Source organism: Mustela erminea, chromosome 4 (assembly GCF_009829155.1).
Source record: "Mustela erminea isolate mMusErm1 chromosome 4, mMusErm1.Pri, whole genome shotgun sequence".
Taxonomy (NCBI): Eukaryota; Metazoa; Chordata; class Mammalia; order Carnivora; family Mustelidae; genus Mustela; species Mustela erminea.
Genome location: NC_045617.1, coordinates 43,093,864 through 43,119,269, shown reverse-complemented (window position 1 = coordinate 43,119,269; position 25,406 = coordinate 43,093,864). Strand labels below are relative to the sequence as shown.

The 25,406-nt window shown below is 36.1% G+C and overlaps 1 protein-coding gene across 4 annotated transcripts in view; it reads left to right on the top strand.

The window, feature by feature from the left end:
• The window catches only part of ZNF292 (zinc finger protein 292), an 88,581-nt gene that overhangs the window by 24,065 nt on the left and 39,110 nt on the right, over positions 1–25,406 (top strand). For 2 of the 4 annotated variants that reach the window (XM_032339103.1, XM_032339102.1), the window contains 3 exons: positions 19,923–20,077; positions 20,457–20,535; positions 22,761–22,896. In XM_032339103.1, coding sequence (XP_032194994.1) covers positions 19,923–20,077; positions 20,457–20,535; positions 22,761–22,896 — 370 coding nt within the window. Of the gene's footprint in view, positions 1–19,922; positions 20,078–20,456; positions 20,536–21,130; positions 21,211–22,760; positions 22,897–25,406 lie in introns of those variants that run through there. The other 2 variants (XM_032339105.1, XM_032339106.1) reach the window with 2 other exon arrangements.

The following is a 25,406-nucleotide window of genomic DNA, read 5'->3' as shown; positions in this document are numbered from 1 at the left end:
TTCAATGATGGCGGTACCAGTTTACATTCCCACCAGCAGTGTACATGGATTCCTTTTTCTCCACAACATGGTCAACACTTACATCTTATCTTTCTGATACTAGGTATGAGGTGGCATCTCATTGTGGTTTTGATTTGCACTCCCTGATTGGTGATACTGAGCACGTTTTCCTATATCTGTTGGCCATTTGTATGTGTCCTTTGGAGAAATGTCTCCAGGTTCTTTATCTGTTTTTTAATTGGATTTTTGTTGTTGTTAGCAAGCTGTATGAGTTCCTTATATATTTCAGATATATATATATATTTCAGTTATCAACACTCTTATCAGATACATGATTTGTTTTTCTCTCATTTCATGTTTCCTTTTAATTTTGTTGATTGTTTCCTTGGCTGTACAGAGCTTTTTGGTTTGCTGTCCCCCTCGTCTATTTTTGCTTTTGTTGCCTGTGGTTTTGGTGTCATAGCCAAAAAAATCATTGCTAAGACCTGTGTCACGGAGTTTCTTGTTTTTAATGTTTTCTTCTAGGAATTTTATGGTTTCAGGTCTTATTTATGTTTACGTCCTCAATATATTTCAGGTTATTGTGAGTGGTATGAGATAGGAGTCCAGTTTCATTCTTTTGTATAACCAATGTCAAGGAGTTTTTTGTTTTTAATGTTTTCTTCTAGGAATTTTATGGCTTCAGGTCTTACTTACATTTATGTCTTCAATATATTTCAGGTTATTGTGAGTGGTATGAGATAGGAATCCAACTTCATTCTTTTGTATGTGAATATTCAGTTTTCTCAAGACCATTTTTTGAAGAGACCATTTAATGAAGAGACCGTTTGTTTAAGAGTCTTTCCCCATAATCTGTTCTTGGCACCCTTGTCAAAAGATTAGTTCACCAACCCCCCCCCCCCCACCAAAAAAAAAACCCCAAAAGATTAGTTGTCCATATATGTATGGGTTTATTTGGACACTCTCTATTAAATTCCATTCATCTCTATGTCAGTTTTCATGCCACTGTCACACTGTTTTGATTATTCTAGCTTCATAACAGTTTGGAAACTAGGAAATGTTGATGGCATCCATCTTTGTTCCATCTCAAGATTGCTTTGGTAATTTGGGGTCTTTTGTGGTTGCATACAAGTTGGTCTTTCTCTGTGGCAAATGTCATTGGAATTTTTATAGGATTGCATTAAATATGTGGATTGCTTTGGTTGTTTACAGACATTTTAACTATTCTTCTAATCCATGTGCATATACTATCTTTCTATTTACAGGTTTCTCCCACTGTCCAAAGTAGAGCGTTCTTATGAAACTTTTCATAAGCCAAAATTGTGTAAATCAATGAAGCAATTACCATTTCATAAAAGCAAAAATTTTCAGATTTCTTTTAGTTAGTGAAAACAGATACTAATGTAGGTTGAAGTTTTACAGGTTTGGCTCTTCATTTAAGTATAGTCCATTTTGAGTTACTCTTTATATGTGACGTAAAAGTCTCATTTCCCTTTTATGCATGCAAATATCCAGTTGTCCCAGAACCATTTGTTACGTTGAGAATGGATCACATCCCCTCATAGTTCAGCTTATGTTGATTAATATTTTTCCTGGGAAGAAGTAACTTTTTATGTAATTTGTTTTTAATCAAAGCTCCTTGTGGATCATTGAATATAATATAAATGATTAAAATTTCTAGAAATGAAAGAAATTGAGCATCTTTTAAGCTGGGCCTCCTGCCGTTGTATTTCATGTTCTGAGGTAAGTGTACTAGTCCATTTGGGCTGCTGTAACAAAAATACCATAAACTGAGTAGCTCAAAGAGAACAGAAATTGATTTCTCACAGTTCAGGAGGCTGGAGAGTCCAGGATCAAGGCACTGGCAGATCCAGTATCTGGTTAGAGCCTTCTTTGCAGTTCATAGACTGTGCGCACCTTCTTGCCATGTCTCACATGGTGGGAAGGGCAAAGGAGCTCTCTTGAACCCCTTTTATAAGGCATACTCCCATTCATGAGGGCTGTACCGTCAGGAGACCTAATCAGTTCTCAGAGGCCCCGCCTCCTAATGCCATCGTCTTGGGGGTTAGTATTTCAACATATGAATTTTGAGATATATGTGTATTCAGTCCATAACAGTGGGGATGTCACATATGTGGCAATTGACCCATGATAGGTATACCCAGTAGACTCTTGTACCTTTTCTGCCTGAGCCCAGCAAGTTCAGATTGAAACTCATGCTGTTGTTATTTATGGTATCTTGACTCTGCTTCTTTGAATAGAGTTATATGCAAGTGGGTTTGTAGGTTCCTGGACATAGTAGGATTAAATTCTGTGTAGAGAATTTCTTTCCCCAACTCTGCAGGTTTTGGACCACCCATGTGACATTTGCTGTATGTTGAAATAAAGTCATCCCTCTTGACTTTAGCCTTGTACTTCCCTTCCCTAGGACTGAGTATTGGAATCTTGATAAAAGGTACAGGTCTGCCAGACATATGCTGTCATGGGTCTTGGAAAATAAATGCAAAGTTAGAAATGTTGTGGAGATTAAACTTCATGGTTGGAGTTGTCCTTTTTAGGGTGCCCTATGTATAGAAATAATTATATAGCATTATGAGAATTAGTTCATTGAATGGGATCTAGAAACATTCCTTCTCTAGGTTATGTAGTAGCATTTTTTTTAAATCACTACTTCCATTACATCAAGTTTTATAGGAAGTTAGTTACTTGTGAGCATTGTGAATAGTTTCATATCAAACTGGTTAATATTGATCCAATATTGACACCCTCTACACCAAGAAACTGATCTGGTTGCATATATAAGCCTTGCTTATTGCAGAGGATGTACTCTACAAGAACTGGGCCATGTCTGGGTAGGGAATAGGAAATTGGGAATCATGATGTTCATGCTACCAAAGTGCTGTGAAGAAAGTAGGCCTTGGAGTCTGAGAAATTCTGAAGAGAGTGTTTGTAGCATCTATCCTGAAGAATTTTTTTGATTGAAAGCTGTCAGGAGCTCCGTTTTTGAATGATTACCTCAGTCCCTAGAATGAGTTTATGAGAGTATGAATTATATCATTGAAGATGGATTTTCTTTGTCTTAGTAAAATATTTATTTGTTAAAGTGTCACAGGTTATTCAAGATTCTATAGTCTTAAATCATGGATTGCAGTGTAACATGGATTGATACGGAACTCAGTGCCAGTGTAGTCTTTTTTTGTACTTTGAAAAAAATACTTATAGGCCAGAAGAAGAAAAATATTTTGATTTTTAAAAGGGGATGACCGTGGTCTAATGGAGCCAGTTCTGCTGGTATGAGACTTCTGCCTTGGCTGCTGTGGACAGTTTCTTCAGGCCACCAGTTCAACAATTAGCTTTGTAAATTGAAACATTTTTTTTAACTTTATCCAATAAAAATATCAGTGGCAACTTTTAGAGAGAGAGAGAGAAAGGGATTGTGGTGCTCTTCAGGTTAATTTCAGCCTTTCTGGAGCCTGAAGACTTCCTCACTGCTGTGACGGAATCAGCACTGTGCCTGGTTCCTGCAGATGATGGAGAGGGTGAAAACATCTTCAAAGCTTATTCCAAGTATGGTGTTAAGAAGAAAGGGTACTCAGCTACTGTGTATCTTCCCCCACACCTGAATGGTTTTAGGGATCTAGGTTATGGTTTTAATAATAAAGACTATAACTTTATTATAGAACAGCCAGATGGGAAAGATGCACAGGGCAAGGTAGGCAGAAAGAGCACAAATGTTCTACGACCTCTCCAGGGATGTCACTCTCCCAATATCTTCTTATGTTTATCCTGGAAGCTGCCCTAATGGATTTTCTTTGAAAATGCTCAAGTGCCCTGAAATTGCTAAAATAGTGGCCATTTGCCAAGGATAGTAGACTAAGATGTGAGACAACAAGTATCAGGACCAGAATAATGTAGAAGTAAGATGATAAATGATCTTGGATTTCATTTTAAGTAAGAGACTCTCCTGAATTCTTAATGTTTAGGAAAAGGTGTATGAAAGTAGCATACTCAGAAGAAAACGTGGTGGAAAGTCAAACCTGAGATAAAGAGGCAGACTTTAGAGTTGGAAGTGATGTTGATGAACATCAGTTCTTTAAGTGAGACTTCTGACAAGCTTGGTAGTTGGAATTCTCTTGGACATCTTATGTATGAATTGTCTCCCATAGTGACATTTTAATTTTTCCTCTGCAGTCTTTATTACTTTCATTTCTTTTTTGAATTGCACTAATTAGTGTTAGGTGTTGAATAGAAGCAGTGGTAGCAGGCATTTTTGTTTTGTTTCTGATTTTAAAGGGAAATGATTTTAACATTTCACTTTCACCAGTGCTATTCAGAGGTACCTTCTTACCCCAGAGTCTACCTGGGATTTTAGTTGATCACAGTTTTATCTTAATACTGGATTAACCATTTAGCTAATAGTTATCCTTGGCCCATTTCATTTGGATTGTGTATATGTTTCTTTTTTCTTTCCCTCTTTTTTTACTGATTTGTAAGTTATTTTTATATTATGAAGATATGCATAAGCATTCTTTGGGAATATGGATTGCAAGTATTTCTTCCCAGTTCATGGCTTTTCCTTTGATTTTTTTTTGTGGGGTTTTGATGGACAGGAGTTTCAAGTTCTACTGTTGCTGCAGTTGTCATTGTCTTGCTTTATGATTTTGGTTTTTTTGTGTCTTATTTAAAAAGCCCTTCACTTTCCCTTGAGGTATTCTCAAGCTCTTGAGAAATTCTCTTATGTTTTCTTCTTAAAATCTTCAGATACTACTTTTCACATTTTTGTATTTAATCCATATGGGGCGTAATTTGGCTGTATGCCGGGAATAGTTGTGATTTTTTCCCCTGTATAACTGGTTGTTTCATCATTAAGGAATAGTCTGTACTTTACTCACTGATTTCTTAATGGCTCATCTTTTATGTATTAAGCTCCTAGGTATACCTAGTAATGCTGTTTTAAGGCTCTTGATTTTTGGGACACCTGGGTGTCTCAGTGGGTTAGGCAGCTGCCTTCAGCTCAGGTCCGGCATTAGGCTTCTTGCTCAGTGGGGAGCCACTTACTCCCTCTGCCTGCTGCTCCCCTTGTGTGTGCTCTTTCTCTTTCTCTAACAAAAAAAATAGATAAATATCTTTAAAAAAAAAAAAAAAAGCTCTGATTCTCTTCTGTCATCTATACCTGTACCAATAACACATTCTCTTAGTTTTTCTTTAGGATAAGTTTTGCTATCTCATTAGGGCAAATACTGCCACCTTACTTTTTAAAATTGGTTTGTCCTTTTCTTATGAATTTTTCCAAGTTATATGAAAAATCCTATGGGGGAATTTCATTGACATTGCTTTGATTTTATATATTAAATTTGGGTCACATTGCCATCTTTATTAATTTTATCTTACTACATCTGTGAATGAGGTTATTCCCATTTATTCAGGCCTTCTTTTATGTCTTTTAAGTGAAGTTTCGTATTTTTTTCTGACAAGATCTTAAAAATGTTTTGCTAAATTTATTCCTAGATATTTTCATGGGTTTAGTTATTTCAAGTGGTGTTTTTTAACAGTTATATTTTCTACTTATTTACTTGTGAACAGAATTGATTTTTTGCATTGACTTGATAACCCTGCAGCGATATTGAATTCCCTTCAACTTCTTATGTATGCATTGTCTGCAGTAATGACATTTAAATATATATATATAGACATATACCTATATATATCTATATGTTTGTTTATTAGAGCACATGAGTGCACACCAGCAGGGAGAGGGGCAGAGGGAGAGAGGAAGGCTCCCTGCCCAGTGCGGAGCCCAAAGCGGGACTCTATCTCAGGACTGGAGATCGTGACCTTTGACTGAGCCACCCAGGCACCCTGATAAATGATGCTTCCCCCCACACACCCATCTAGCCTTTATTACTTAAACTTTTTTTTTCTAACTACACTGATTAGCCCTACAGTGTTGAATAGAAGCAGTGATAGCAGGCATATTTTATTTGGTTTCTGACTTTAAAGGGAAATATTTTAACATTTCACCGTAAGTATGAGATTTGTTCTGGGTTTTACTGAATACCCTCAATTATGTTGAGGAGCTTTCCTTTTATTCATTGTTGCAAAGAAGATTTTTTTCTTTGCCTTCTTGAATGGGTTGCATTTTTCCATGTTCTTTTTTTTTTTTTTTTAAGATTTTATTTATTTATTTGACAGAGATCACAAGCAGGCAGAGAGGCAGGCAGAGAGTGAGGAGGACTGAGCAGAGATTTCCCTCTGCTGGGCTTAATCCCAGGACCCTGGGATCCTGACCTGAGCCACCCAGGGGCCCCTCCATGTTCTTTTTTGAGTAATTACTGAAATAATCATATAGGTCCCCTTTAAATTTGTTATTACGGTAAATTTGTAAATATATTTTTCTAATTTTAAACTGTCCTTGTAATGCTAGGATAAATCCTACTGGATCCAGAATACATTTTAAAAATACATTGTAGCCATTCTTTCCTAACCAAATAACTCAGTCCTTATCTTTAATCCATTACATAGGGTGAAATAGGTAATTTGGGGATGGGGGCAGGGGTGCTGCATTGACCCAGAGTGAGTGTCAAAGCCCAGATCGGGCAAAGAGGGTATCTGCACAGAAGAGCAGCTCAGTGGGGCAGGAATCAAGCCCAGTTAGGATGACGAATGTTCCATAGGGAGGTGACTTACATGGCTGTGTGTGGAGATTTAGAGCCCAAGAGTGATGAGTAGAGAACATCCATGAAGAGGAAAGGGAGCAGCCTGAGGTGGAGCTTCACAGCCCGACCAGAGGGGAAGGGGGGCATTTCTGTCAGGGCCTAAGCAAAGGGAGAAGGGTGGTCTGGTGTGTGTGTGTGTGTGGAAGAGACAGCCAATTCCAGCATGCTAAATCAGAACCCAAAAGAGGGCAGACCCAACTTTAATCAAGTGATCAAAGGGAATGTCATAATGGGACAGATTGAAATCAAATACTACTTAATACAGTGAGATACAGTGAGAAGAAATCACTATCACTTCAGTGGTATTCCTGCCAAAATGCGCAACATGAATATAATTACAGGAAAATACCAAACTTAAATTAAGGGACATTCTACAAAACAACTGGCCCATAATCTTTGATAGTGTAAGGGTCATAAATAAGTCTTAGAGACTGAAAGGACATGATCGCTAAATATATTGCATGGTTCCAGACATTGTACTTTTCTCTACAAGGAATGGTTGGGATAATTGGCACACTTGAATTGTGTTTGAAAACTAAATGGCATTAACTTACCAATATTTATTTCCTGATTTTCATGGTCATACTCTGTTTAAATAGGAGGTCCTTGTTTGTAGGACATACATGCATGTATTTAAAGGCAGTGGGGCATCAGGTTGGCAATTAACTTCCAAATGGTTCAGGAAAAAATTTTCTCTCTACTGTATTGTCAGCTTTTCTGTAACTGTGATTGTTTCAAAAATTTTTTTTTAATTTTTAAATGTTTATTATAGGATTTGATTTAGTAATACTTGGGATTTAAAAAAAATATATTGTATATATTTATTTGACAGAAGGAGAGAGTTCAAACAGGGGGAGTGGCAGGCATAGGCAGAGGGACAGGGAGAAGCAGGCTCCAGTGTGGGGCTCAATCCCACAGCTCAAACCCAGGACCTTGAGGTCATTTCCTGAGCCAAAGACAGACGCTTAACTGACTGAGTCACTCAGGCACCCAATATTTAGGATTTTACAGTCTCTGTTTATAAGTGAGATTGGCCCGAGATTTTCCTTTTTCATGTTACGTATCTCAGTTTTCTTCAAGTTTATAATAGCCTCAGACAATGAATTGGGAGAGTTTTCTTTCCCTCCATATTCTCGTTCCTTTTTTCCAAAAGTTTCTATATACTAAAGAGATTATCTGTTTTCTGACAGATTGTTTGCTGGATTTTCCTGTAAAAACCATTTGGTGATTTTTTTTTTTTTAATTGGATTCAGGTTCTTTAGTAGGTAAAGGACTTGAGTGGGTAAAGGACTCTTTCTTTCTACTTCTTTTTGAGTTAGTTTTAGAAACTTTTTCTGAAATACTTCGCATTCAGATTTTTAAGCTTTTTCATTAAAAATCAGTTAAATAGTTTAAAAAAAAGATCTTTAAGCATTTCAAATAAGGAGTAACATTATTTAATGTATTAACTTAAGTTAAAAAATTGTAATGCTTCGGTAATGGTGATCTCTTTCTCATTCCCATTCTATGTATTTGTGCTTTTCTTTTCTTTCTTTTCTTTTTTTTTTTTTTGATAAATTTTGTCACAAGATTTCTTAGTTTTTAATCTTTTCAAATGACTGGCGTTTGGATTTGTTGATCTTTCTCTTGTATCTTTATTTTCTATTTCATTTATTTCTTACACTTTTTTTTTACTTTTTAAAAAAATTCATTTACTTTGAGTTTATTGTTTATTGTCTAAGTTAAGTTGGCTTAAGTTGGCTGCGTAGTTGTTTTCACAAAATTCTGCATAATAACCACAAAAGTCTTAGTGATATGTAACACTCAGCATGTATTGCTCACTTGTCCGAGGTCAGATGATGATTGGCTAGGCAGTCTGCTTGTCTTGGCTAGAGTCATGCATAGGTAAGACGCTGACTGGATGTTGACTGACACAGGTTGGCCTCAGCCAGAGCAACCAGATGACATCTGCTTCTCATCCTCCTGATTAGGGTAAGGATATATCTTCTCATGTTGAAAGTAGAAGCAAAAGACAGGACAAGAGCTTTAAACTTACAGCTGGCCTACCATTACTCCTGCCCCATTCTTTTGTTTAAAACAAGCTGCAAAGGACAGGAATATATTCTCTACCAGTATGGGAAGTATTCTAAAGTCATGTCAAAAAGAGCCTGGAATGCAGGGAGTGGAGAATTCGGAGTGGAGAATTCAATCTGCCACCCTTGCCATCGCCAATGTTTTGCTTTTCCAAACTTTTTATTACAGAAGATGGACACCTTTCACAAGATCTGCTAGTTGTTAACATTTACTGTGTTTGCTTGTCTCACACTTTATTTTCTTTCTCCTGGATTTTTTAAGTTAGTAGGCATCATGACATTTTCCCCCTTATATTTTTATATCCTAACACCAAAGACATTCATCACACTCAGGAAATTTAATATTAGCACATTAATATATCTAATTACAGAGTATGTTTAGACTTCTGTATTCGTCCCAATAATATCCTTTATAAGTGTTTTTCATTGTATCTTTTCTAATGCAGTCAGTTTTGCTTTATCACAACATATGTATTCCTAGCAGACCTTATTGTGCAATTACACAACAAAAATCACGGGGTTTGGGGCACCTGATGGCTCAGTAGGTTAAGCCTCTGCCTTTGGCTCAGGTGATGATCCCCGGGTTCTGGGATGAAACCCCACATTGGGCTGTCTGCTCAGCAGAGTGCTTGCTTCACCTCCCTCTCTGCCTGTCTCTCTGCCTACTTGTGATCCTTCTCTCTGTCAAATAAATAAATAAAATCTTTAAAAAAAAAAATCACAGGGTTTATGGAGAAAATGGGGTTAGAGGCACAACACTGAAAAACTTCATCTCTCTCTCTCCTTCCCTTCCTCTCTCCTTTTCCCTCTCTCTCTTCCTTCCTCCCGCCCCAACAGAGAACCTTATAAAAACAGTAGTACTCTTTTATATCCATTTAGTGGTTAAGACATATGTAAATACTAGGATGAATGTGGTACTTGACTTGAAAAAGACCTGAAGTTTGCTTGTGGAAGTAGGTGTGAGAAGGGATACAGCTTGCAAGTTGTTGTGAGGTGGTGGAAGGAGGGTTCTCTGACATTGGACAGAAAGACTAATACTGTAGGTGTGTGTAGTTGTGGTTCAACACACCTGGTGAACTGATATAGATGGTACATGTGTTTAGTTTTAATGTATTTTGCATGTTCAGCACAGCTCAGTTCCTCTGGGTTCAGTTTTCTGCTTTCACTGGATGTTTCTCACCCAATAAATAAATAAATAAATAAATAAAATAAATCACACATAAGCAAGTGGGAAATTCTTGTCTTGCTCATACTGTGTTGAAACAAATATGTGGGTTTTTTGTTGATTTTTTTTTTTTAAGAAAAAACTATAGAAGAATTTCAAGATAAACATTTGCATCTATAAATTTTCCTTTTTAGATTGCTTTGGCTGCATCCTACAAATTTTGATATATTGTGTTTTTGCTGTAGTTCAAGTCTAAGTATTATTCTTTGTTTTCTATTATGATATCTTCCAGCCATGATTTAGAAGTACATCTAAAGATTTTTCAAGTTTGTAGTTTTCGTTACAGGAATATTCATTTGGTAATAGTTTCTAACTTTATTTCACTGTGTTCAATGAATGAAATATATGACATGAATTGTTTGTGGGTATTTTTTCTTCCTTTCTTTTTTCTTTTTTTTCCCCCCTTCGGTGACCAATTTGTGTTTTTTTTTCGTAAATGTCTTATTTGTGTTTGTAAAGAATGTTCATTCTCTAATTGTTTACCATTTTCTAAGACTTTTTGCTTTATCTGAATTACATACACACACACACACACACACACACATATATATACATATATATGTATATGTTTTGCTAATTGAATCCAAACTCTTCCCTTAGTTGTGTAAATCTCCTCTCAGTTTATTCAGGCACATCAGGCCATCCATCAGGTTCCTCTTGAAGAAATTTCTCCTAGAGCCATCTGTTAGGTTGCAGTTATTCTTTGGGCCTGTTACAGCTTTCTTCTTGGATCTTTATTGCCTTTCTCTTTGTTAGCTTCCCTTTTCTTGGATATCACTGTCATTTCTTTTTTGCTTTGTTCTCATTTTGGCAAAATTCTCCCTTCGGTAGCATCCTGAAAAAATCTTTAGAAGGTGAAAGTTTTGAGAACTTGCATGTCTGAAAATGAGTTTGCTGTCTTAATATTATGATAGTTGGATGGAAATAATTTTTCCTCAGTTTTTAATACAACACTTCATTTTCCTTTGGCTCCATTCCTGCTGTTGAGAAGTCTTTTTTCCTTTGAGCTTATTTTGATCCTCCTTGTCCTTGAGCTCTGAAATTTTATGAAAAAGTGCCTTGTGTAGGTCTACTTTCAGCAATTATGATGGGCACTGGGTGGGTCTTTCCATTAAAATTCATGTCCTTAGGTTGTTGGAAATTCACTTGAATTAATTCTTTGATTTCCATTTCTCTGTTTTGACTTTATGGAATTCCTGTTGTTAATTGTGGGACCTCAGGCATTGGTCTCCGGATTTCCTTATCTTTTCTTGCCTATCCCTTTTATTGTACTTGCTGGGGACCTTTCCTCATCTTATCTTCTAGCTCTTTGAGGATTTCATTTCTGCTATTTTTAATTAGATCTTTTTTTCTAATATGACACTGTGTTTTGTTCATAGGTCTGTGTGTTCTCTTAACCTTTGAGGACGTTAATGATTTTTGAGGACGTTTTTGGATTTTGTCTTCTCCCATAGTCTCATAGTCCCTGCTTACTCCAGGTTTCTTTCTTGTTTGTTTGTTTTGTTTTGAGTTTGAGTTTGTGTGTATGTGGTTTTTGTTTTTGTTTTTTAACATTTGTTTTGATCTCACTATTAGTTGCTTCTTATCAAATGTCTAGGTGGTCCTTGCCTGTGCATATCTAAAGGTATACTACTGAAAAAGTGATTCAGAGCTCCATGCCCCCGAGTGGGGTTTGCTGTGGTCTTCACCTAAAGGGAATCTAGCTAGTCGTCTCCCCCCGCCTACCCCGAAAAGCCTGGCAGAATCTTTCGGTCTTTTCTCTTGAGTTCCAAGAGAAGGACTCCACTAAAGCCTTTGGAGGTTCTGACAATGATTTTGGGAAGAGGGCTTGAGAAAGGGAGCTGCCTCTATAGTTAGTCTGTGTGTAAAGTTGACTTAATGCTTTGCTATAAAAGTAAGATACCTCTCCTCAATTGTGTATGGACACCTTTTTAAAAAAAAAAAAAAAAAAAGATTGGGGGAGGAAGAAAGAAGACTTCTCTACAGAATAACTTCTGCTGGCAGTAGAGAGGATAGTTCCTAGCTTGGGGCACCTAACTGTGGAGAGCGACTAAGAAATCAGAGAGGCCTAACTGCTTAAATAGACTTTGAACCAATCCTCTTCCTAGACCCACCTTTACCCCCATTTCTAGAGGTACCTGGTGCTCCCAATTCTTGAACCCTTTGGTGTTCCTGCAGTTAGTGATTTATATACTTAGGAGTCACTTTTCTTAAAGTGCCATTCTTCCACTCTTCCATATGCTTTTTAGTGTTTAAAATTTTGTTTCTCTTTCCTCCATTTCTATTTTCTTGGTTTATGTGGGCTTATAATACTTAATTTAAATTTATTTATTTATTTTTTTTTAAAAGATTTTATTTATTTATTTGACAGAGAGAGATCACAAGCAGGCAGAGAGGCAGGCAGAGAGAGAGGAGGAAGCAGGCTCCCTGCTGAGCAGAGAGCCCGATGCGGGCCTCGATCCCAGGACCCTGAGATCATGACCTGAGCTGAAGGCAGCGGCTTAACCCACTGAGCCACCCAGGCGCCCATACTTAATTTAAATTTAATTTAATTAATTTGACAGAGAGAGGGAGCACAAGCAGGAGGACCAGCAGAGGAAGAGGGAGAAGCAGACTCCCCACTGAGCAGGGAACCCAACACAGGGCTCCATCCTAGGACCCTGGAATCATCACCTGAGCCAAAGGCAGACACTTAACCAACTGAGCTGCCTAGGTGCCCCTGGTTTATGCTACTTTGGTGAAGTTTGGAGAGAGCAGGGTACAAAAATGTGTGTAACCAGTCAATCATTTTTATACAAAACCTTAAAATACATTTTAATAACTTTGAAATTTAAAGAGCATTACACACCAAGTGCTCAGGGGGTCCAGAAAGTCAAAACTATAAGGTGTTATTTGCCTTCTTTCACTTGTGTACAGTGGAGTCTTCCAGAGGTTACATGATGTGTGATAGTGCAACAGATTACATGCAGAATTAGGCAAGTCATGCTTTTTTCTAAGTCAAACACTGAAGAAATTTGAAAAATTTAAAATAAAGGCATTCATTTTACTAATTTTTTGGAAAAGTTTTTCTCTAAAAATATCTTATTTGTAGTAACATGATAGGTTTATTTTTTTAAAAGATCTATTCAAAAATACATAGTTTAAAAATCTTAGTTTTCATTTCTCATATGGTGAATATTGGTAGTTGTAACCCACATAAAAAAGTCACTGGTATCTCTTATTTTAAGAGAATAAAGAGTCATGAGGTCAAAACTTTTGAGAGCTTCTGCTGTAGACTATCCTAGATATAAAGTGGAACAGAACTGGGGTATAATGGTATAAACATAACCAACACTGCACTAGTCTCAGCTTTACATAGGACAGTAATGTGGTTTAGTCCTCATGCTCATTAAATTTAACACTCCTGTGGTTTAACTCAAAATTCTTTTCTTTTCTTACCTAATAACCCTTAGAGGAACAAAAGGAAGCTGCTGGAAGTTAATTTATACTGTCTTTCTCCTTAGAGTATTCATGTTCCAGTCTCTGCTGACTTAGATAATGAGAAATAAGTTTAAGAGCCAAAAATGTTAAAGTGTGCATTATTATTCCCAAGGGGGTGAAACTTGGCTCTTCAAGAGAAAAACTTAGAATTATAATAGTTTGTGGCCCATAAAGAGGTATACAATGTATCTGGTTATTTAAAATTTCATTGGAGATGGAGGATGGTTAGGGGAAAAAAGTCAAAGTTTCCTTAGGAAAAAGAGGTTGGAAAACAGTGCATTAGAGATCCTTTAGAGCATGATCTGTTAACCTTTCTCTCAGTTACATTTTTTTCTCTTCTCTAGGCTTGTTCCATAATGCCAAAGAGTAGAGGCTGTAACTACAAATTCCTTGTAAGGGTGCAGTAGGTCCCTTAAAGAGGGAGACAACTAGGTAAAGCTAGTAGCAACCCGAGAGTTTATGCCCAAGGACCTTGGCTCATCACTCAGCTCCAGCCAGTTGTTGTCATAGTGGAATATATGCCCAAAGTTGCCAAAATTCCTAAATTTTTTAAAAGAAAAGCCAGAAATCCAATTTTTAGGGACAACTTATTTTTAGGGGCTCCTGGGTAGCTCATTCGGTTAAGCGTCCAACTTTTGATTTCAGCTCATGTCATAATCTCAGGTTCTGACATTGAACTCACCTTGGGCTCCACACTGGGCATGGAGCCTACTTAAGATTCTACTTACCCTCTCCCTCTGCCCCTTCTCCCTTTAAAAAACTTATTTTTAAATATCAGAAGCTAATTTAAATAACTTTAAAATAATACAGCATTCAGAACCTCTATGAACCCCTGGTTTAGGACACTCCCACACACACCACAGTAAGTATAATCTCTTCCACTGTGATAGAATGTTCTCCAAAATAGGACTCTCCTGCAGCATCCTGAACTCTAAGTCCCTGGTTGAATAACTGTGGTAGATCCTCTTGTCCCAGGAGGCTACCCTGTACTATTTTGGTTAACTCTGATTGTTTGATGGCTCTGCCTCAGAGGAAGCAGAAATCTATCTTCTTCAAACTTAACCTAGTGGTTCTGGTTTGTTTTGTGAGACGACACAGAATAAAATTTACTCTTCCCTTACATGACAGGTCTTCAGATTTGTGAATTTGAAAATCAAAAATTTCTTCAGAAATGTAGAGCATAAAACTTAAACTCTAAAGTCAAGCTTGTTAGGGATTGGATCTCTTGCTTTTTAACCAGTTTTTTAACTTACTTTCTTAATACGTAATCATTATGAGTATATCATCACATTTCTCATGTTATCTCAATCTGCTGTCATCTTTCTACCCTCTTCCTAGTTAACATTATTCCCAGACTATTAAATGGCCACCTGAGTGGTCTCGTTTTCACCAGAATCTACTTCCTCTCCCTCTTTCCTTATCAATAAAATGAGGTGAGGAGAGAGAGTTTTTAAGGTACTTTCTGGTTCTAACATTCTGTGATTTGTCAGTTGTTTTTCTCATCAGTTCAGACTCTGTTAAACCCAAAAGCATTCATCCTTCGTTACCTATTAGAGTTAAGTTTAAAAACTTCTTTCATCTGAGGACAGTAGAACTCAGGTCATGAAGGAAAGAAATAATGGATGGAGTACCCTTTGCAGAGTTAGACATACCAAGAAATGTAGGTCTTGGGAAAAGTGTAAGTACAAGCATACCTTGGAGATACTGCAGGTTCAATTCCAGACCACTGCAATAAAGCAAATATCACAATAAAGTGAGTTAGATGAATTTTTTGTTTGCCTACTGCACATGAAATTACACTGTATTGCAGTCTATTAAGTATGCAGTAGCACTAAGTCTAAAAAATATGCACTTAATTTTTTAAAAGATTTTATTTGTAAATAAGCTCTACACTTACATGGGGCTTGAATTTACAACCTCCAAGATTAAGAGTTGCATGCTTCACCGGCTAAGCCAGCCAGGTACCCCTGTACTTACCTTAATTTAAAAATACTTTTATTGCTAAAACATGCTGTCATCTGAGCTTTTACCAAGTCATACTCTTTTTGCACATGGAGGGTCTTGCTTCAATGATAGCTTCTGATCAGAGTGGTAGTTGCTGAAGGTTGGGGTGGCTGTGACATTTTCTTAAAATAAGACAACACTGAAGTGTGTTTTGATTGACTCTTCTTTTCACCAGTAATTCTCTGTAGCATGTGATGCTGTGTGATAGCACTTTGCCCACAGTAGAACTTATTTCAGAATTGGAGTTAGTCCTCTCATATCCTGCCACTGCTTTATCAACTAAGTTTATGTAATATTCTAAATCCTTTGTTTTCATTTGAACAGTCTTCATAGCATCTTCACCTGGAGTAGATTCCATCTCAAGTAAGCACTTTCTTTGCTCATCTCTAAAATGCACCTCCTCATCTGTGTAAATTTTATCATGAGGTTGCAGCAATACATTCACATCTTCAGGCTCCACTTTATTTTTTAAGTTTTTTATTTAATCTCTACATATCATGTGGGACTCAGGCTCTATACCTCAGCCAAGATCAAAAGTCCCATGCTCTTCTGACTGAGCCAGCCAAGCACCCCTTTAGGCTACACTTCTAATTCTACTTCTCTGGCTGGTTCCACCACATCTGCAGTTACTTCCTCCACTGAAGTCTTGAACCGTTCAAAATCATTCATGAGCATTGGAATCAGCTTCTCCCAAACTCCTTTTAATTTTGATATTTTGACCTCTTCCCATGAATCACAAGTGTCCTTAATGGCATCTAGAATGGTGAATCTTTTCCAGAATATTTTAAACTTACTTTGCTCAGATCCATCAGAAGAATCATTATTTCGGGCAGTTCTAGCCTTATGAAAGTACTTCTTTAATAAGTTTTGAAAGTTGAAATAACTCTTTGATCTATGGGCTGCAGAACAGATGTTGTGTTAAGTATGAAAACAACATGAACCCTGTACATCTCCATCATAGCTCTTGGGTGACCAGGTGCATTTATCAGTGAATGGTAATATTTGAACGGAATCTTTATCTCAGCAGTGGGCTTAAAATATTAAATAAACCATGTTGTAAACAGATGGACTCTCCTTCAAGTTTTGTTCCACTTACAGAGCTCAGGAGGAGTAGATTTAGCATAATTCTTAAGGGCCCTAGGGTCTTCAGCATGGGCTTCCCTTAAAGTCACCAGCTGCATTAGCCCTTGACAGAAGATTTGGCCTTTCCTTTGAAGCTTTGAAACCAGGCATTGACTTCTCCTTTCTAGCTAAGAAAGTCCTAGGTGGCATCTTTTTGTGATAGAAGGTGGTTTTGTCCACACCCAAAATCTATTGTTTACTGTAGCCACTTCCATTAATGATCTTAGCTAGATCTTCTAGGTGACTTGCTGCTTCATGTTACACTTTGATGTTACAGAGATGGTTTTTTTTCCTTAAACCTTTTCTTGAAGCAACCTCTGCTAGCTTCAAACTTTTCTTCTGACACTTAATTACGTCTCTCAGCCTTCATAAATTAAAGAGAGTTAGGGTCTTGCTCTGGATTAGGTTTTGGCTTAAGGGACTCTTGTGGCTGGTGATCTTTTTATTCAGACTACTAAAACTTTCTCTATACTAACAATAAGGCTGTTTGATTTTATTAGCATGCCTGTGTTCATGGGAGTAGCACTTTTCCTTCAAGAATTCTAACTTTGCAAAAAAAAAAAAAAGAATTCTAATTTTGCATTCATAACTTGGCTGTTTGGCACAGGAGGCCTAGCTTTCAGCTTGTCTTGGCCTTTGACATGCCTTCCTCATTAAGCGTAGTCATTTCTAGCTTTTGATTTAAAGAAATGTGTGACTCTTGTTTCACTTGAATACTTAGAGGGCTGTTGTGGGGTTAATTGCCCTAATTTCAGTACTGTTAGGTCTCTGGGAATACGGAGGCCCAAAGATGGTCAGTAGAGCAGTCAGAACACACACAACATTTATAGATTAAGTTCACTGTCTTATATGAACGCGGTTTGTGGTGCCCTAAAAACAGTGACAGTAGTTACATCAAAGATCACAGATCACTATAGCAAATATAATTATAATGAAAAAGTTTGAATTATTGTAAGAATTATGAAAATGTGACAGATACAAAGTGAGCCAATAGCTGTTGGGAAGACTATGCTGTTAGACTTGCTCAATGCATGGTTGCCAGAAACCTTCAGTTTTTAAAAAACTGCAGCTTTGAAGCACAATGAGGTGAAGTGCAACAAAAGAGGTCCTCCTAGATATGTGCATGTGTGTAGACTTTAGGGTTTCTTTTGGTTAGGAGATAAGAAAAGGAAAAAGCTTATAATTTCAAACCCATTTGGAAAGTGGTGTGCTTTATTTTGTCTTCTTTTCCAGCTAAAGTTAAAACTCTTTTATGGAAATTGATTCGTTACTGCTAGAGGACTAATAGGGGAAACCTAAGCTTTTAATCTTACCCATATTAGATTAGAAACATTTGCCCGGCATGAAATTTCCTAGGCATCTAAACACTTTTTCCAGAAAAAGGAAAATAATATTTAATAACTTTGTGTAGAAAGACAGGTGTTAGCTGAAGTAACGCACAGTTTTTAATTCTGAAATTCTTGAATATGTGAGGTCATCCTCTGCCACATCACCATAAAATGCCCAAGGAACACATTAAAACCAACTTTAAAAACAGAATGTTATACTCTGTTTCATTCGTAGAAATAGAAAGATGGTTACAAACAATCCCAAAATGCAGATATTTCCATTCAGTTGGTAGGTTTGGTTTAGATTTTATAAATTCTTTTTTTTTTTAAGATTATATTTTTATTAGCGAGTGAGCAAGCATGCGTGCGCACACGAGCCAGGGGAAGGGCAGGAGGAGAGGGAGAATACACAGGGCTGGATATTTATACAAGTTCTGTTAAGGGATTTTTTCTTTTTACTGCTAACATGAAATACATGTTCTTTCTCTGTACCCTTTCTCTAACTCTCCAACACCAAATTAGATTTCTTACCATTGAATTCTGACAGTTAACTCCCTGAACTTAGCGTCAGACCTCCCAGTTTAAAGGCTCAGTCCCACAAGACTGCCCTCGCTTTAGACATCAGTGGCAAGTTTGGATCTCCAGGTTACCTGCATTTCTGTCCAACTTGGAGAGGATCAGGGTCTGTGAATATATGACTGCTCAGAGAGTGAGTTGTTACTGTGTTGCTCTTCAGTTCACCAGATTCCTCCTTTTAGTCCTTCCTTCTTCCTTATTCTCCCTGATCACTTACTGCTGTTAGAGGGACTAGAGAGGACAAGGCAGTGTTTTGAGTGTTTGTAAGTTCTTCCTTCCTTATTCCTTTTTGTCTTCTTTCCTACCTTTCTTCTGCCTATCTACATATTTTTTAAAAGCTGCTTCTGTATGCCAGAGGATGTAAGCCCTCATGGAGTTTTCATCCAAAATACCCTCTTTTCTGGGAAAGGGCACCTGAATTTCCAGATTGGGGGAGAGGAGTCTTAAATCTTGAAGTGTGAAGAGAACCAATTATGGCAGTTTTCTATTTTATGAAAACAGTTAGTATAATTATAGAACCTTTTAGATAATACTTTTTAGTAATTTGCTATTTTAATAGTTGTAGAATCTTAAATGTGGGTGTCTTTAAATGCTGCTGCCAGTTTCTTCCACCTCTTCTTTAGGATAAACAGCAGGGGTGGTGGTGGTTTTGTTGTTTTGTTTTCTTACTTTCAGTAATTCTGATAAGGTATATTTGAAATATTTGCTTTACTAAGGGATAGTTTTTTATTTTAAAAAAAAAGCACTTTATTCCAAAAAAATAAGCACTTTATTCCAAAAGTTACTTAATCTTATAATTTTTAATATCTTTAATACTGATTTTATGTATGTTGAAGCTCTTCATACAATTTTTTAAATGATAAAGATTGTCATTAAAATAGTAATATGTTGTACTATTATTTTTTTATTAACTGAAAAATTACATGTCTTCTAGCTGTATGCAATTTATTTTAGGTGTTGAATTTTATGCTTTTTATATGAAAAATAGAAATATAAATATTTGAAATTCTTTACTGCTTGCCTTCTGGTGAAGCTTGTCTAGGTATCTTCTTTTTAAAATAACTTCTAAATCTTAGCAGTTTTGAGGTAAAAGGTGGCATTTTGACTAGAGAAAGAAGTCAGAAGAAGTTAGAAAGAAGATAATGCTTGCAGTACTTAACATCCTTCATGAAATGATGCTGTTGCTGGATAATTAACACTAATCTTTTCTCGTATGAACAGCTGTTGGAAATAAGACTATGGCTTTATTACTTTTAATATTTCAATCAGTGTAAGCTACTTTTTGTTTTTATAAATATTTTATTTTTCAAGATTTCTCAGGGAGGAAAGAGAAACAGTTGATGAACCAATGTGTATTTTGATTTACATTGAATACTTTCTATTATTCTTTCCAAAACAGACACTCCTTGAATATGCAGAGAAATGGAAAACTTCAGAAGATCCTTTACCTTTATTGGAGGTATACACAGTGGCTATCCAAAGTTATGTTAAAGCGCGACCTTATCTTACCTCTGAATGTGAAAATGTAGCATTGGTTCTGGAACGCTTGGCATTGTGAGTAGACCTTTGAGTAAATAAAAAATTAGATTTAGCTTTTTTTTTTTTTAAAGAATTTACTTATTTATTGGACAGAGAGAGACACAGCTAGAGAGGGAATGCAAGCAGGGAGAGTGGGAGAGGGAGGAGCAGGGAGCCTGACGCGGGGCTCCATCTCAGGACCCTGGGACCAGGACCTGTTTGGAAGGCAGATGCTTAACGATTGAGTCACCCAGGCGCCCCTAGATCAAGCTTTTTTGTTTTAATTCTGTATCTCAGGATAGTTTAATTTTAAATAGAATATTTATGGGGTATCTGCTGATACAAGGATTATTTGTTTTATTTTACTTTGAATTTTAATAAATGTTTGTATCCTTACCAATTTTTTGTTTTTTAGAAGCTGTGTTGAACTTTTACTGTGTCTGCCTGTTGAGTTATCAGATAAACAGTGGGAACAGTTTCAGACACTGGTGCAGGTGAGAACATTTACCTATTAGATTTCATATAGGTATATCATATCCTTTTTCTTTATTAATAAATTATTTGGTTATACTTCAAACCATCTAAGTAATAACAGGCATTATTTGCAACTCTTATTAACACTGGTGTCATTCGTATGCTAGATGTTCAATAAATGTGTGTTAAATGATGATATACATTTAAATAGATTGATTGAATATTGTTGCAGTGTTCTTTAAGATCAGTTAATTAATACTTTGCCAGACCAGTAAGGGAAAACAAAAGAAAATGCCCTAATTTGTATTTAGAAACAGTTTACTTGCCGAAAATCTGCAGTGTGCCTTAAATGAATTTAATATATTATTTAATCCTTATGAAAACTTTGTGTGGGGGAAGTTGTATTTTTCCCATTTTAAAGGTGAGGAAACTGAGGCTCATATTCTAAAATATTTATCTACCCAAATTTATACAGCTAATACTACAGAGTAGTTACTTGAATGAGGGTTCTTTTTTTCAAAATCCATGCTTTTCGCCTGTAACTGAAAACACATGCTTTGTCTCTCTTGTTTAGTGCTGTTACTCTACCTTACAGAAGTACTACACAATTTAGTACTTAGTTGTGTTGGAGTATTTTCAAGAATGTTAAATTTTGTTTCAAGCACTAGATTGTGCTGGATATACTATAGCTTCAAGTAAGTTTTGATTAATTGATTAACTAAAAAGAATGATTTTACTAGTTAGTTTTAGAAAGTATTTCTCTTTCTCTAGCCAGAGTTCATAAAACATGTTTGGCTTGATGTTTTTTTTTTTTCTTTTTCTGTAGCGATTAAAGAGAACTAGTTGCAAATTTCAGAAGCATGTGAAATAAACTGTAGTTAGGTAGAGAAGTCAGCTTTCCTGTTTTAATATTAACCATTGAAATCTTAATCAATTGCAAAATTCTGGAAAGGATTTATATCTTAATATCATAGGATTCCACATAGTGTCTTACACATAATTAATTGTTGAAATGAAGGTGTCTTGTGTTTGTTACATTGCAGCTAATTTTTTGATCACGTAATTTCTACTTCAGAGTGTCAGTAACTCATGTCTTAGGTGGTTTTTCCAGCAAGTATTTATTTTTAGGCAAATAATTATTTTAGAACTTTTCATTGTTTGGCATTCTACCTCAGAATTAATTAAGTTGTTTATGTACAAATACAATACTGAATTCCTTATGCTATTTTGTCAGCATATGATAACTTTTAAACTTTCCCTTTTGAAACAGTAGCACTAGTTGATACTTTTTCATATGGGTTAATGAGAAGGAAATAACTCTTTAAATCCTTATATGGTAGATTTCAGCAATTGTTCGAAGAAACTTTCTTAAAGCACTGGAACTTGTTGCAGTGGGAAGAGTTTATGGTTTTGAGGAATAAACGTTTTGAATAAACATAGCATGTAGCTTTAAGAGTTTCCATGACACTTTGCTCTCATTTCAGAGCTCCCTTGGGGTTATTTTGTATTTGCTTAACAGCATTTGTTTCATTTTACCTGTGTTTTACTGTTTTAACTTTCTTTACCCCACTAGAGGATAAGCCCCATAAATGCAGGGACCATTTGCTCTCTTCCCTAGTCCTTTGCCCATAGAAATTCCCAATAAACATTTTCTGAATTGAATAAAAACCATTGGTCTTTCATGTCTTGAAGAATATGCTAATTGCATGAACACTTGGAAACAACTAGTAATCAAGTTTTAGTGTCAGTTTTAAATAGAATATTGCCAAATCTATATAATGAATAAATGAAAAACCATGCATTTAGTTTTCCTAAGTCCCTTTTATTGGAATATGTGTATGTTGTCATTTAGGCCTTGATGCAGATCTGTCCTTTATTAATGGTAGTTTTTTTGGGAAAAAGTTTTTTACTAACACAAGATATAAAATGTGTAAAGGTCTTTTATATTATGGATATTCTGATAGCTTCCTTCAGAAGTAACTGTTCTTGGTCTAGATTTTGGGGGAAAAATAATTTTGACTTATTTCTAGAAATACATTGTATTTATTTAAAAGTTACAATTGATACAGTTCTTGAGATTCATCTTTAAGAATCGGAAGTAAAGGAATTCAGCACTTTGTAATGTGATGTGAAATTTTTAAGATAAAAGTCTGATTTTTCAAAAGTTTAGTATTATATTTAGAGCTTGATAAGCTTGCTTTTAAAATCTGTTGTAATTCTTTGGATGTTTATTTAATATTTATAGGTAGCTCATGAAAAGCTGATGGAGAATGGCAGCTGTGAATTGCATTTTTTAGCTACTCTAGCTCAAGAGACTGGGGTGTGGAAAAACCCGGTACTGTGCACTATACTTTCCCAGGAACCATTGGATAAGGATAAAGGTAAATTTTCTAGAGAGAGAGAGAAAAAGAAAAAAGAAAAAAAGAAAAAAAAACCATTAGACTAGAAAAAAATAAATACTTAAAATTGTTTTGATAAATATAATTCATTTTAAGATTTCCCAAAGAAGGACCATTCAGTTAAATTTTAGCTGAGGTACTTGAGGCCCTTCACCTTATTTTTATTTGGGGGAAGATGTATTTATAGGATATTACACAGTCTTAGAGTAACAGAAGAACTAAAATTTTTCCCCAACATGTTTTCACATAGAGGAATTCCCTCGGCAATATCCTGACAGGTGGCAATCTAGCTTGTATTTGATAACTTACTTGACAGATGGGGAAGCAGAAGTAAGGTAGTTAAATGATTTTCCTCAAAATAGAGAAAGAAATTAAACCTAGAACTCTCAAGTCTTCTGCCTCTAAGATTAGTACTCTTTCTCATCAGCTTATCACTCCATTTTATTTTATTCTGTTTTGTTGTTATTTTATGAGCTTGGGTAATAAAGATCCCAGTTAAACTCAACTGGCAGATACCCTGTTGGAAGTAGATGGTTAAATCACGAGTAATATGTGTAAACGCTTAATGTTCAGAGCTCGAAAATTTTATATACCATGAAGAAGAGCATAGTTACTGTCTTTGGTACTTTTCTTGAAATTTGCTCAGGAAAGTGCCCAGATTTCTCCCAAACTTTTTCCAAGGTACTTAACTGAAGAAGTAAATAAACTTCTTCTCTTGTTCATTGCTGCTTTGCTTGTTGATGGATGGCAAACCTTAGATATTTTGCTATGTGGTAGCAAATTGTGAAGGCTCTGAGAAAGAAGTTAGGTCTGTTGCTTGTGAAGTCTTCTGATACATTGATACCTTCCAGCCAATCCCCAAACTTCTCCTCAAACTGGTTTTTCCTACCTGGCTCCCCTCTTAAAATTTCTCTGCTTTCCTCATAGTTCTAGCAATGTTACCTGTTTCTTACTTTTCACAGGCAAATTGTTTTTAGTACCCCCTGCCATGGTAGATATCCACAGTATTCTCACAGTATTACAGTATTCTCAAGACTTTGGAGAAATGGGAACTGGACTCTCATTATTTAAATTAATAATAAGAACAACATTTAAAATTGAGAATCTTAGATTTTTTTTTGCCTTTGGCATATTAGTTACATTCCCAGTATACTAATACCACTAAGATTTTGTTCTTATAATCAAATTATACTTTCTAATCTATTCAGCTTTTGGATATACTGGATATAGTATATTACTACTAATATCAGATTACATTGTATAGCTCCTAACAGTTTGAAATGTGCTTTTATATTCATGGTTTCATTTAACCTTGATGATCGTGTGAAAAAGGTAGGATCTTTATTATCCCTATTTTACAGATGAGAAAATGGAGGCTCAGAAAGATTGGTTGTCTTTTCAGTATTACATTGCCAGTGTTGTGAGGCAGAGCCAGGAATTGAAGTCAGGACCTCTCTTCATTTAAATCATGACCTGTTGCACCTAGCCTAATAAAATTGCACCTAGCTTAAATAACTAACTCCTTTTTTCTGTTGTCAGTTTCTGAAGAGCATTTTTGCTGAGCTCACACATTACACTAAAACAGAAAAATGGAACCTTTACCTTAGCAGAGATTTAAAATTTATTTTAAAAGAATATGTGCTCCAGGGGCGCCTGGGTGGTTCAGTGGTTAGGGCCTCTGCCTTCGGCTCAGGTCATGATCCCAGGGTTCTGGGATCGAGCCCCGCATCGGGCTCTCTGCTCAGCGGGGAGCCTGCTTCCTCTTCTCTCTCTGCCTGCTTCTCTGCCTACTTGTGATCTCTGTCTGCCAAATAAGTGAATGGAATATTTAAAAAAAAAAAAGAATATGTGCTCCATTTCCTTACTTACTTAAATGTTTCTAACATCGTTTCTGTTAGCAAAGTCTCTGCCCATCTCTTTGCTGCTTTATTTCTTGTTCTTTGCCTGACTTAGCTACTAGAGTAATTTGGATTATTGAACCAAGAGGAATTTCTTAAAATAGCAGTGGATTGTAGGTAGCCAGACTTTAATAAAACTAAGTGAAGCAGTCAGATGGTAAATGACAGAGATTTTGCAGCCATAATCTTTACTTGGTTCTCTGTTATTTAGAATGTCTCTTTGATGGGAGTCATTTTATGAATAATCACAGAAGCTAGAAGTGTATGTTGAAAAAGTTGAAGGAATTAACATTTTACACCAAATATTAATTTATTTACATTATCAAACTTGATGATTCAGAAGGATGGGGAACTTTTAGCTTTAAATACCCAGTCTCTTAGTTTAACTTAACTACAGCAAGTTTGAAGAGAACTGGAGCTTAGAGAATAATACATCTCAGGAGGCTATGCTCATTACTTTGTTTATAGTGAACCCTTTGGAGGTTTGATGTAGTATTTGAACAGTAATCTACCTAATTGTGATTTCTTTTAAAATATTTATTTCTCAGAGAGAGAGAGAGGGAGAGGGAGCAAGTGAGCGCACAAGCAGGCAGA